This window comes from Mycteria americana, chromosome 9 (assembly GCF_035582795.1).
Source record: "Mycteria americana isolate JAX WOST 10 ecotype Jacksonville Zoo and Gardens chromosome 9, USCA_MyAme_1.0, whole genome shotgun sequence".
Lineage (NCBI taxonomy): Eukaryota > Metazoa > Chordata > Aves > Ciconiiformes > Ciconiidae > Mycteria > Mycteria americana.
Genome location: NC_134373.1, coordinates 15,143,625 through 15,156,667, shown reverse-complemented (window position 1 = coordinate 15,156,667; position 13,043 = coordinate 15,143,625). Strand labels below are relative to the sequence as shown.

At 39.2% G+C, this 13,043-nt stretch overlaps 1 protein-coding gene across 3 annotated transcripts in view; it reads left to right on the top strand.

The window, feature by feature from the left end:
- PARD3B (par-3 family cell polarity regulator beta) overlaps positions 1–13,043 on the top strand; it is a 443,287-nt gene that overhangs the window by 297,540 nt on the left and 132,704 nt on the right. For all 3 annotated transcript variants that reach the window (XR_012777023.1, XM_075511456.1, XM_075511455.1), the window contains one exon: positions 234–468. Coding sequence is in view for 2 of the 3 variants with exons in the window: in XM_075511456.1 (XP_075367571.1) it covers positions 234–468 (235 nt within the window). In the remaining variant the exon portion in view is untranslated. The remainder of the gene's footprint in view (positions 1–233; positions 469–13,043) is intronic.

The following is a 13,043-nucleotide window of genomic DNA, read 5'->3' as shown; positions in this document are numbered from 1 at the left end:
ATAATAACTAGAAAACAAGTCACTAAAATAACTCTGTCTTCAATTTACAATAGAAATCTGCTTGAATTAACTAGATATGTTTAGTCTGCTTTTTAAATTATTCAATTAAATGAGTAAGTGTGGTGAATCATTTGAGCACTCTGTAGACACTCAGAGTGCTCACACTGTATTTTGTGTGTTTGCATTTTGGTGGCCCCTAGCCATCCTCACTGCTTCTTTCTCATTCTGTGCAGATGGTTTCTCTGATAAGAGCTCTCACTCTGGTCAAGAAGCTCAGAACATGGAATCGGCCTCTCCAGGGAACCCTGAAATAGAAGATGCAGAAACCAAAGCAAAAAAAGACAAAAAAAATAGAGAGAAAGAGAAGAAAAAGGAAAAGGGCAAATCTAAAATCAAAGAGAAGAAAAGGAAGGAAGAAAATGAAGATCCAGAAAAGAAAAAGAAGAAAGGCTTTGGTGTCATGTTGAGGTACGGCATTTCAAAAAGCAAAACACCACCCATTCTCATTATAATGTAGGAAACAACTGATACTCTCATAAAGTAGTGGAAAAATTATTTCACTTGGACTCAAAATAATGTTTATGTTATTTAAAAAGAAAGCAGTTTATACTTTTACACCAAACTTGTAGCTGAGGCAGAAGACATTTGGCAGACAAAATGTCTTTTTGTGCCTTTGAAATTCATTCCCATATGTCAGAAAAGATTCAAGGTTTCAGGCTAAAAACAAGTGTGTGTCGGTGGGGGAGGCTTTGTGGGGAATATTTCTGAGTAATACATGACCCACTCCCACGCTCAGACTTTTGCCTTCTCTTCCCTTGCTTATCTGCTTCCTTTACAAGCTTTGGGGAGAGCAGGATTGCTCGTGTTACTGTAAACAGTCTAGTAACATTTGCAGTTGCTGAAAAATACTAGCTGCGATAAAATCTTTGCTTCACAGCTTCAGCCATTGCCTGCAGTGGTCAAAAGCTCACCGTCCTCCCTGCCCAGCATGCAAGTGTTTGGATTTCTTCTGTGGTTATTGGTTGGTTTTGCATCTCTGGAATCATCGGAGATTAGACAAAGCTCTTCAGGCCATGTCGTTGCTATTGCTGGAGCCTTCGGTGCTGTAGGCACTCTGGTTGCTATCACCCCTGCCTCTGGTACCTGTTTACTCTATTGAGGATTAAAATGTTTCCATTTAAGTAGATCTTTGCAATTAATATAGGGTATGCGAATGAAATTTAATGATCAGCTGGAGGAGATTAGACTGTATGATCACGTGGTTGCTTGTGGCACTGAACACTTAATGTTACCTTTAGGAGGCTATTGGTGGTTCTTAGCGTGCTGTATTGTAGACGAGCCAGATATATACGAAAGGCACAATCATTGCTTAGGCAAAGATGCATTTAACTAGTAATCTAAGAAATTCAGCTGCAAGATCATTCACTTACAATGATATTCATTAGGACAGTGCTATATGAACTTGCATTGCAGCTTTCTGTTGGTATGTCCTCTGGAGTCAAATGGCTTGTGTTATATTGACATGAAAGGTTTTAGCGGACTTTCTTCCATGTATCATCAGTAGGAATCCTCAAAATTGTCCTATCAACTTTTGAACACAGTAGAGGTATTGTCAAAAATATATATGCATTCTTAAGTGCCGAATTTGCATGATTTCAGCAGTTGTTAGTGTTTGTAAGATGAAGATGCGTGGGTATACCAGTCTGCATTCAAATGGGGCTCTTTAGGAACGCTGAGGAGGCACAAACTCCCACCTGTGCATTGCACGTGCATTTGTGTTCATACTGTTTAAAGAGATAGGGCTTAACATGGAACAGTAGTCAAAACACTGAATAATTAGGAGGGTGACTTCAACAACTCTCTTGTGTATCTTAAGCTTTATGTCTATTTTCATTCTTCTTTTTAACTCTTTGGTATGAATAGGGCTATTGGAAGAGGAGGAGTCTAACAAAAGCATAAATATTCTGTTTCATGTGTCACTGGCAGATTCGAAGTTTGGAGTGCAAAGTCTTACTTACAGGAGTGTGGTGCCTGAGCCAGAAAGAACATGGGATGACATCAGAATCCCAAACAAGCGATTGTAGTTGACAAAAAATCTGATAATGATCAATATGCAAAGCTGGGAACAATAGGTTACCATTTTTACTGGTTCCCTTCTTCAGAATATATTTCACATTTTGGTTGTACACGAACTTTATACATCTGTTCTTTTCATAAGCTTGCTTTTTATTTAGATTGATAGTCTTCCCAGCAGACACTAATTGTTAATAGTATTTATTTATCTGTATGGCAGCACAGAATGGGAATTTCTATCCCACACTACTGAAAATCTCTACAAAGCCGCAAAGATGGAAGGAACAGGTTATAAGGACCAGAGAAGGGGTTGTTTGTAAGAGCTAACAGTTCAGCTGGGAGGTTTTTAGAGGTTCTGTGTCCTTGTAGTGTTTCCTCCTAGAATTTATAAAATTGTTCTTGAAAAGAAATTCCTTCCAGAGAAGGTGAGAGTCCTGGGGAATCCCAGCCATGATAAAAGTAAAAGAAGGGTGATGACCTGTAAAGACTGAACAAGAGCAAACAGTGTGAGTTTACGAAAGAATTGGGGACCATATGTCCTGCTCAAGATGAGCAAAACCAGGCTGGTATTTTTTCAAGGAGAAACTGTTGTGGATGACATGAAAAACAAAAATGATTAATCTGAATATTTTTAAAAGAAATAATAGGAAACTAATGGGGGAACTTAGAAGGGTTCAAATACTGACTAAATACTAGATTCAAGAGCTATTTTTCAAACTGGAGTTTTGCACTGATGTGAAGAGTGAGGAGTGAGTGTCAGGAGGGCTAGGGAGGAGGAGACTGCAGTAAGAGGGTTTGAATGATCAAGTATTTTAGTAGCACGGATGGAAAGAAACAGCCAGATTTTTTTGTGACATTGTGGAGATGAAACTGGCATGTTTTATTGGCAGAACATCTGTGGAAAGAAAGAGAGAAGCCGAAGACGACAAAGTTGTGAGCTTCTGCAGCAGGCAAGGTGACTACTAATTCTTGGTAGCTTAAGAGAAAGAAGTAGAGAGAAGTATTTAGAAACAGAGATGAGCTCAGTTTTTGACATGCTGAGTTTAAATTGGAAGGGGAACCTGCCGTAGGAGGCATTAGAAATGTAAACACCATAAGGGGAGCAGAAAGCTGGATGGAGAAGGAAATCTGTAGTGTGCCTTTTGTAGATATGGTGGTAGTTGTGGTGTGATCCCCCATGTGGGAGACCACCAAAATGAGGAACAAGGAACACAGCCCCTGCTAGACTGACAAGAGAGAAAGACCCAAGAGATACGAAGTTAAGAAAGCAACTGGCAGGAGTGGGAAGCAGATATATCTGCCTGGGACCGGGTGATGCCATGAATTTTTTAAACTAGTCCAGTGACTGCAGCCATGTAACTAATTGATCCTACTGAGAGCTGGAACCCCACACTGATACGTTCATACTGTTTGTAATTTGTGGGCTGCTTTGTTCAGAGCTGTTTCAGCTGTGCCTGCGTAGTGTTGCTGTGCTGTGTAGATGCATCCAAACAGGAAAACAGACTTGCTGAACTCATGTCAAGATTGGGTTGAGATAAGTAGGAGATGATTATCTGTGGTAAAAGCTCCAGGACCAGAAGGACAATGAAAATATTTCCGAGATCTTGCCAGCAAGCTCAGTGCTAATGAAGGCACATGTACTTTCTGGCGAGTAACTAGAGGTCAGGTGTAAGGAACAAAGGAAAGTAGAATTTGAGGCTGAAGCAGCTGCTGGAAATGTCACACTTGTCTGTGGTGGGGTTTTTGTGCTATACTTGCTGGGTCATATACACAGCTATAACAAATTTTATCTTGATAGTATGTCCATGTGAATTGGCTTGTTTCTGCCTTACAATCAATAACAAAGCATTTCAACATATTAAAACCAAACCCAAGTATTTATCTGTAGTACAAGAAGTGTTGAGCTTTAGTCTTTTGTATCTGAGATTTTTGAACATATTGGAATTGCTACTGCATTGGTTTTTTACTTTTTTTTTTTAATTTAACAACAGAAAATAGCAAAGCTGTTAGCAGTTGCTAACAGATTTCACTTAGTGCCTCATCTGTTGCTCAGCTGCTATTTACTTGTAGTTCCTGGTCTTTTTTTACACATACAAAAAAAAAAGAATGATTGCTTTCCTGCTAAGCTTTTCCTGGGTTGAAGCTTTATTTAGGTGACTCTGATTCAGGGAGACCATCAAGAAATCATGCTTTTATTTTTGTAATCATTATTTTTTAAAAATGTCCTGTTGTTTTACCCCATATTAACTGGAACTCTTGGCTGCAGCATTTTAATGACTGTGGCATTTGGAGCAAAGTAGGTTAATATACTGGAGATTTGAAATGCAGATGACACTGGTTATTACCGACTAGTTAAGTCTCTCTAATCCAAAGTACTATTTTACTGTGGTGCATACTGCACAGTGTTTGTGTTTTCTTGTTTGGTTGGTTCTGATGCATATATTGCCTGCCTGAGGATGTGCATATGTGCTGTCCAAAGAACAACAGAAGTTGACTCTGTTAACTGTTTGTATGCAATATTGGCTAAGCAAGCATTATATTTTACTTTTTGATGTTTTCTGGCACATTGCACCATCATAGCTCACTAAATAACCCACTGCTAGACAACAGACGGCAAAGTAAATTGATATTGTATACCAGGAAAACAACTACATTAAATACTTTCATTATTGGAGCTGTGACTAAATGCGTACTGCAGTCTCAGGAAAAAGCCAGTGTCTAGCATCTATGCTGAAACTGTTTTGGAACAGAAATAATACCCAGTTCTATGCAGATACATAACGGTGGCAAGATTATGCAATATCACATTCAATTCTTGGCTCGTCCCTTTTCTTACATTGAGCTGACTGATTCTTTCAGGGCACGGTGAGTCTTGAGGAGACTGCTGGACCCTAAATGAGCTTCCCTGTACTTCTTTTTGAAAGTGTCTTGTATTTTCATGAGCAAGACTATAGTGAAATGGCATATTTGTGCCTTTGAATAAAGGTAGTGTGTAGTGTCACTGGTTTAGAACTGTCAAAAGCCTTGTGAGGTGGCTCTGCAGGCTGTTTGGAAGGGTTAATTAACCCCTTGGTGCAGGGTGTTGAAAATCCCTGATGCTGAGCACTAATGCAAAATGCATTATCACTTAGCGCCGGGAATGCAAAGGTGATCTAACCAAGAGGTTAATAAAAAAAAAAAAATTATTCCTCAGTTTGCTAGGTGATGAACTGTAGATTTTAAATTTGTGATCTATAGTTATTTAATTGCCATGCTTTGAAATACTATCAAAATATTCTTTTCTAACACAGGTATGCTTTGTGTTGGTTTCTAAATTAAGTTGGAGAAAGACTGAACCTTTAAATCACCAGGGAAATGTGACCTCTGCTGTGCGGTGCTGCTCTGTATTGTAATCCCATAGCAGTTGTTACAGTCCTGGCATATAATAAACATAAGTCTATGGCTCTCTCTCTCACTACCTTTTCCAGATAGTGATTGTAAAAATTCTGGGCACCCCTTTCAGCTTTATGGGTATGAAGGTAAGTTAGCTAATGGACTGCAGCCACACCAATGGCATTTTAATAGGTAGTTCCCCTAGGCAGAGACCAGTAGGCTGAAGTCATAATTTTTTTGTAGTATAAAAATCTAAGAGCAAGTATGTAATTGGTGACTCAGAGTAAAGAGTTTTGCCGAACTGGAGTGCAGTGGGAAAACACCCTCTCATTCAGTCTCCATTTCTAGGCTGGATTCAGGAAAAAAAACCCAACCAACCTTCTTCATATAAGGCAACTCTTGTCAATTTGACTTCACTAGATCACTAGCAAATATTTTCAAAATTAGTATAGGTGAGAAAATGTGTCTCTGTCTCAAATATTGCACATCAACCATGACTTGCATATTTGTGCATGCACACATGTAACTGCAAGCGCAGGAAGCAGGAATATATATATGCATATTAGTTACATTTGCTTTTTCCTCTTCAGAAATAGCGCACGTTCCCACATAACAGTTCATCTTAAATTATTTACCTTCCATTTCACAATATGAGCCATGAATATTTTATTTTTTGTCCTCTTAATTTGCCAATTTTCCTTTGAGCTAAGTGCCTTAGTGATTTTAATTTTTCATTCTAGTTGGAAGACAGAAATGACCCTTTTTTCATTATTACTGTTATAGGCCTTGTGCTCAGAATGGTACTTTTTACAACCAGCACTGTTGAGCCTGTAATGTATTGCAGAGTAGATAGCATAATATACAGATAGTGACTTCCATTAAGTATAGCACTATGATAGCTTATGGAGAGATTTTTTTTCTGCTCTGTGTTGCCCTGAGAAGTTGAGCATTGTAGAAGAAAAGTTAGCAATATAATGAAGAAAGAGCAAATCATAGAGATGTGATTTGCTGGAGAAAGGCAGTGTATATAACTTTTTAATGTATTTATATGTATGTACATCTGATGCTGGAAATCAGTATGGACATGGATAGATAAAATAAAAAAAGACTAGACTAAATTATAATTTAATTAGGCTAAAGTTATTTTAGAGGTTTTTTTCCTCAATAGCAAAATGATCTGAGATGGATCATGCCTGTGTATTTGATAGACAGCATCAGTTAACAAGGCAGATGAGTTATTTAGAGGCCTTGATTTCCTTTTGCCTAATAAAATTCCCACTTTTCATACAGGTAAATTGGTAAATAAAACTCCTGTTTCCTTTAAAGAGCACAAGAGCATGAGGGAGAGGAGATACATAGTCAATTTAATGCATCTCGAGTTTGTCAAGTATTTTTAACTAAAAAAAGACAAACACCTCAATTTACGTGTATCACTTTTTCTTTTCCTCCACTGTACTGATTCCTCCTTGGCTGCATTAATAGTCAGACTAAAACAGAGAAAATAAGGGGGTTTTGTACTAAAATGATCATGTGGACTGCCTACTAAAGGCTTATTTGTTTAATTAAGCATCTGTTCTCTTCTTAATATGCATGCATAAATCTCATTAACGTTAGATGTATGCAAGTGCAGTGAAGAAGCATAGACCCCTTACTCTCATTACTGAACTTGGATAACAAGATTTATATTTACTTAACAGATCAGAGCAGAAAGTTCCCTCTGACTATTTAAAAGGACTGGAAATTACAAACTGTTTGCAAAGAGCGTGCTTTTTGTGAAATAGTTGCATGTTCACTTCAAGTTGAAATATCATTATTCAAGCCATTACTAAGCAAAAAAAAAAAAAAAAGGCAGTGTGCTTTGTCTGTAAGGATTAACTTAATTCTGCACTAAATAACTTAATTGTGCACTAAATTCTGTGACCTGTGTACTTCAATATATGCTTGCCTATTCGATATTGACCTTTGTGCATGCCACACCTGCTAAAAAAAAGTGAACTCCAGTCCTATTGGAAATATGACCAGGTCTTTGCTGGAGGTGGCATATTTCTTCTTAGTGTCTGTCTCCTCTCTCCCAGGAAATGCCTTCTGCAAAAAAAGTCCTAGAAAGCAAAGTGTATTCTTGATGAATACTAAACACTGTGGCAGTGTGTTTATCCTTGATTCACTATACTTGGCTGTTACTTGTTCTAAAATCCATCTCTTACCTGAGGATAAAACTTAATGCCAGTTTTTCCATATAAGTTATGGTACATTGGGTATTTCTGTATGTAGTGCAGATGCATTATGGTCAAAGATACTTGAGGGTTTAAAGTCATGCCCACAAGAATTTGAATTAAGGCTTCCTGAGCTGCATTTTAACCAATAAATACATATTTTGCTCAGGAATACAGTGCAGAGTACGAGTTCTACCATGAGACACAAAAAACTGGCAGTTTTGCTGATTTTGTGTTTCAGTAGTTCTTGTAACATGAACATGGTAAATGGGGGGGTTGGGGGGAGAGACAACAATTAACAGAGAAACTATACAGAAGCGGGCTCCTGACAGATTCCTTAACTACAGAGTGCTGGCAGGTGCCAGTTTAATAGGTATTGCCATTAACAGCCATCTGTAGAGAAAATGAAATGTACTCATCTCACTGAATTATGATTTATGCCAGACAAAGCAGTCAAACCAAAGTAATATTTATATTATAATGCAGAGTCATTGATTAAATGCACATGGCATCTCAAATCCAGTTGACATTTTAAGCTGAAATGATTGCAGACATGTAGCCATTTATTTAACTATTACTTTAAAAAATGTGTCTCTGCTTGTTATTAATAGAAGAAAGTCAGACCTGACCAATATTTCAATAGGCTGACCTTTTGTTTTGCTGACATATAAAAGGAACAGAGCTCCTTTTGGGGTAGTCACAATTTCAGAGCATATGAAGTATGCTAGCTTCAGAAAAAACTGACCCCTTTGAACCACTCTGTCTCTTTCTTCCCTCTTCTTTTCCACACAGGATTTCTGAAAGAAAGTGGACAAGAGCTGGTTTAGGAGATAGGAGAATGGTCTGAGAGAGGCTTTGTTTCAAGTGCCTGCTCTGCTGCTGATTTCTTGGGTGACACTTGTTAACTCACTTAGCTGCTCTGAGCCACAGTTATCCTTATACAAAGGTTACCCTTTGTGCTTATAAAAAATAAAAATAACAGCATTTCCCTGCCTCACATGATCATTGTTCAGATAAATATGTGAAAAAATAAATACATTTAAAGACTAGTTGGCTGCTCCTGTAAAAGTATAGCAAGCAAATAGTTTTATTTTTAAGAAAATGAAAATGAAATAGTAGTAAGCTTTTGTGTGATTTTTCTCGAATTAATTTTCCGCTAATCTCTAGGATTCTTCCTTCGCTGAGGACTTCTTGCTGTCTTTCCTTTACTTTTTTCCAGTGATTCCAGTTTTTCTCACTTGTTAATCTCCTGTTGCCCGGTCTCTTATTTCCACACAGCATCTCTCCATTCTCTTTGTACCTTGTCTCACTATTGCTTACCTTCCCACCCATTTTTAGCACACTTTGGTCTGTTCTCTCTTTGGAAAAAAAATATGAAGCAAGCCTAGCCCCGTTTGCTTGCAAGCCCAACCTTCTGCTGTTGGACTGTTACTGAGAACTCTTTGACAGAATACTGGGTTGCTCACCCTTACCCCTTCTTGCTCCTGCTAGTGCCTGAGGTGCCAAGCTGGGGTTTCCTCCTCCTCTCTGTACTACCTCCTAGCTACAGATACTCTTACCTTCAGAAATGCAGTTTGGAATATAATGCCTCAGAATTATAGTTGACGTTCTATCTTTTACCCTGATTTTATGCCTTCTTGCTAGGAAAAATTGATTTGTCATTTCAAATTTAACATGGCCAAACTCATTTTTTCTCTGCAAATTGTTCCTCTTTATGTCCTTACTCTGTCATCATGGAAACTAGCTGCATCTTCCCCCTTTCACAAAAGCCCCTACATGGAATGTCATCTTTCAGTGAACCTTAAACCCACTCAGTGGGGCAGCGTCTAAAATTTGCTCTCTTACACAACACACTGAAGACCTGACCACACAAAAGCAGCTTCTTCCCTTTCTGCTTGGACTCCCGTTGCTTCCAGATCGTGTCAGTCCCTGCTGTGGATCAGATCGCTGGGCCGTTGTTCTGACTACTCTCGCCTGCCCCTGTCAGCACAGCACCAACGTTGTCTCCTTCCCAGTGTGGTCTGCGTTAACAGCCTGGTGTGGTACCATATTGCTTTGAGCAACCGTGAACTCTTACCAGCCAGCCTGTCTCAGCAGCATGCTTTCTACTGCAGCATGTTGCAGCATGTCTGGGCAGAAGGTATTTTATATAGCCCTACAACTTCCCTAAGATTTGCCTCTGCTGTAAAACTTCCATGTTGTGTATGAACGTTGGCAGGACTAAATGAGTGATGAAGTAAGGCTTTATATCCTTTCCACCCCAGCTCCTGCTTTCTCTCTCTCCCCACAGGTAGAAAGTAAGTAAAGCTCTTTACAGCTTCCTGCTCTGCACCATATTTAGCTGTGTCACGTTCCCCTCCACCTCTCCTCGTTTGTTTGGAATCTGTTAGGATGTGAATGTAAGGGTGCAGGACTGATCCTTACCCAGCAGTTCCTGCTTGTTTCAGCTCCAGTGGTAACTTCGTCTTCTTATCACCTCCAGCCTTCCATCCTCTGATGATGCTTGTTTGTCAGCAGGTTTCTTCCCTGTTACTTTCTCCTCCTCTCCCTACCCCAGTCTGCACCCCGGGCTCTCTCTTGTCCTAGCTGTCACCCAGCTTATGCAGAGCCTTGACTAGTAAGCCTCACAGAGTTTGTTAGTTTGGGCTCTGCCCTCTGTGTGTGTTGCTTCTACTCTGCACCTTGTCATGAGGAGCAACTGCTCTGACTTCTTAGTGATCATGATGCTGCGTGACGTTTACCATAGAAGTTAATTATGCTATTGAGTGCTCCCCTCACAGAAATATTTACATCCAAAGAACCTTCCCCTGCTTGCTTCCTTCGTTCAGTGGAAATGACATCTCTAGGGTCTTGGCTTGGACCTGGGGCATTTGAGAGAATTTTATCTTACTCTTTAGAGGTCTTTGAATAATTCTTAGTGGTGAAAATGAAGATGTCTTCTCCCTTTTCCCTTTCTGTTCTTGCAAATTCCCACTTCTGTCCTATTTCTTTTTTTTTTTATTGTTGAGGAGAAACAGTAAAGAATTAATAAAAAGGAACTTGGGCAAATATAAAATGTTAGCCAAATGTTGACATGAAAAAAACTATCACCCTCTCTGTGTGTGTGTATGTATTATATAAACTCTGAGATATATGTCTCCACTAGTTTAGAAATTAAAAAAAATATTCAAGTCTTAAAGGTTGACTCACAAGGAGAAAAATTGCTTCTGTGTGTATGTGTATGTCGTGGTTTAGCCCAAGCCGGCAGCTAAGCACCACGCAGCCGCTCAATCACTCCCCCCTGGTGGGATGGGGGAGAGAATCGGAAGAGTAAAACTGAGAAAACTCGTGGGTTGAGATAAAGACAGTTTAATAGGGAAAGCAAAAGCCGCGCACGCAAGCGAAGCAAAGCAAGGAATTCATTCACTACTTCCCACGGGCAGGCAGGTGTTCAGCCATCTCCAGGAAAGCAGGGCTCCATCATGCATAATGGTTACTTGGGAAGACAAAAGCCATCACTCCGAACGTCCCCCCCTTCCTTCCTCTTCCCCAGCTTTATATACTGAGCATGACATCATATGGTATGGAATAGCCCTTCGGCCAGTTTGGATCAACTCTCCTGGCTGTGCCCCCTCCCAGCTTCTTGTGCACCTGGCAGAGCATGGGAAGCTGAAAAGTCCTTGACTAGTGCAGCAACAACTAAAACATCTCTGTATTATCAACACTGTCTTCAGCACAAATCCAAAACATAGCCCCATACCAGCCACTATAAAGAAAACCAACTCCATCTCAGCTGAAACCAGGACAGTGTAGTACAAGATACACAGGCCACTAAGTATCTGCTATAGTTCTTCAGCGTTTAACTTCAGTATTAGGTTTGAAGTCATGAACTGTATGCCTGTGCCATTCATTGTCCCTTATTTGAAAGTAGTGAATACCTGGCCTCACACTAACTCCAGATTATCAGATTGGTTGGTAATAATGTGTAAATAGAATTGTCAAGCTATTTTCTGGTGACAGAAGGCCACCACTGTTGTCTGCTGTTTTCTTTCTAGCCAAAGAACTCTAGTGAGTAATGAATTGGGCACTGTTCATTGTACTTCTGTTGTCTTTTTGTTTAGCTTTTTATCCTGTAATGTGGAAATCTGTATTACAGTAGCTTAGTATAACAGACATCCTAATGTTCTGTTTTTAATTAAAATTAGATTGAGGAAATAAACAATTCAAAGAAGTTAGCTTTCCTTTTTTTTTTTCCCCCCCTCCCTAAATATGCTTTCCATATCCTCCTGCATTTGGAAGTGCTTGTTTCCATTCACATGCTCTTGGATTGTTCAGCCTCCCTAACAGATAGTGAGGAAGGACTGTCAAGGAAGCTCACTTCTATTCATTTAGTCTTCTTAGCAATACATCTTGTTAAATTATTGATTTTTGTCTGTTTGTTTTGATGCAGTCTGCACTGTAAAATACAATTCTTGATATAAAAACTTTGTCAAAATGTAAGATTTCACAAAACCAAAAATGCACTGCTCTTGAGAAAATTTCTACTATAGAGCTGCAGATCATTTTTACTATGGCTAGAATATATATATACACACACACCTCAGAGATTGAGTGACTTGATCTAAATTACTCAAAAATAAATCAGCAAATATTTCTTTCCTTTAAAAAGGCAGATTGTTATGGGTGTAAGTGCTGCAATCGGTTAATGTACCTCTTCATCTCTGAAGACCTCCGCCCCATCTTTTTCTTAATGAATTCCTATTTAGGCTATTTTAGCTTGGTTGTCATTTGTTGCTTCCCAAACCATCAGTCATCTGCAGCAATGGAGGGTGCTGTAGGCAGGCTCAGGCAGAGCTCCAGGAGCTCTGGGCTGAAATGCTTTGGGAAGATATGTAGAGAAATTTCTAGGTATAGATCTGCTTTGAATTCTCTCTGCTTATAGCAGTAGTGTTAGCTGCTTTGTTCCTACATGTGAGATGTTTGCTAATTTGAGTCATTACAAAGTGGAAGTTGTAGTTATGTATCTGTAGCATGAATGCTGACGAGCATTGTTCTGTGAGACCATGATGAGACCTGTAAATTCTGTGGTGCTGGTTCTCTGTAAACTATATAATTCATTGATTTGCCTGTGAAGTATGTTGCACCCAGTGAGTGGTGAAAACTGATTTGGCATGTAAGCTTGCTAATTCAGAGTGGTTAACTGGCTTTAGTCCCCAGTGCTGTAATAAAGCGGATTAGATTTTATTGCATCTCCTGCATGGAAATTACTATTAAAAATATGTGTTGTAGAGGTATTTCAGTGTTTTACAAAGACTTACATGTTTCTGCATGCTTGGAGGGGAGGAAGGAAGCCACACTATTTCAAAATATGTGTTCTAGCTGTCTAATTAGAGGCACACCAAGTTT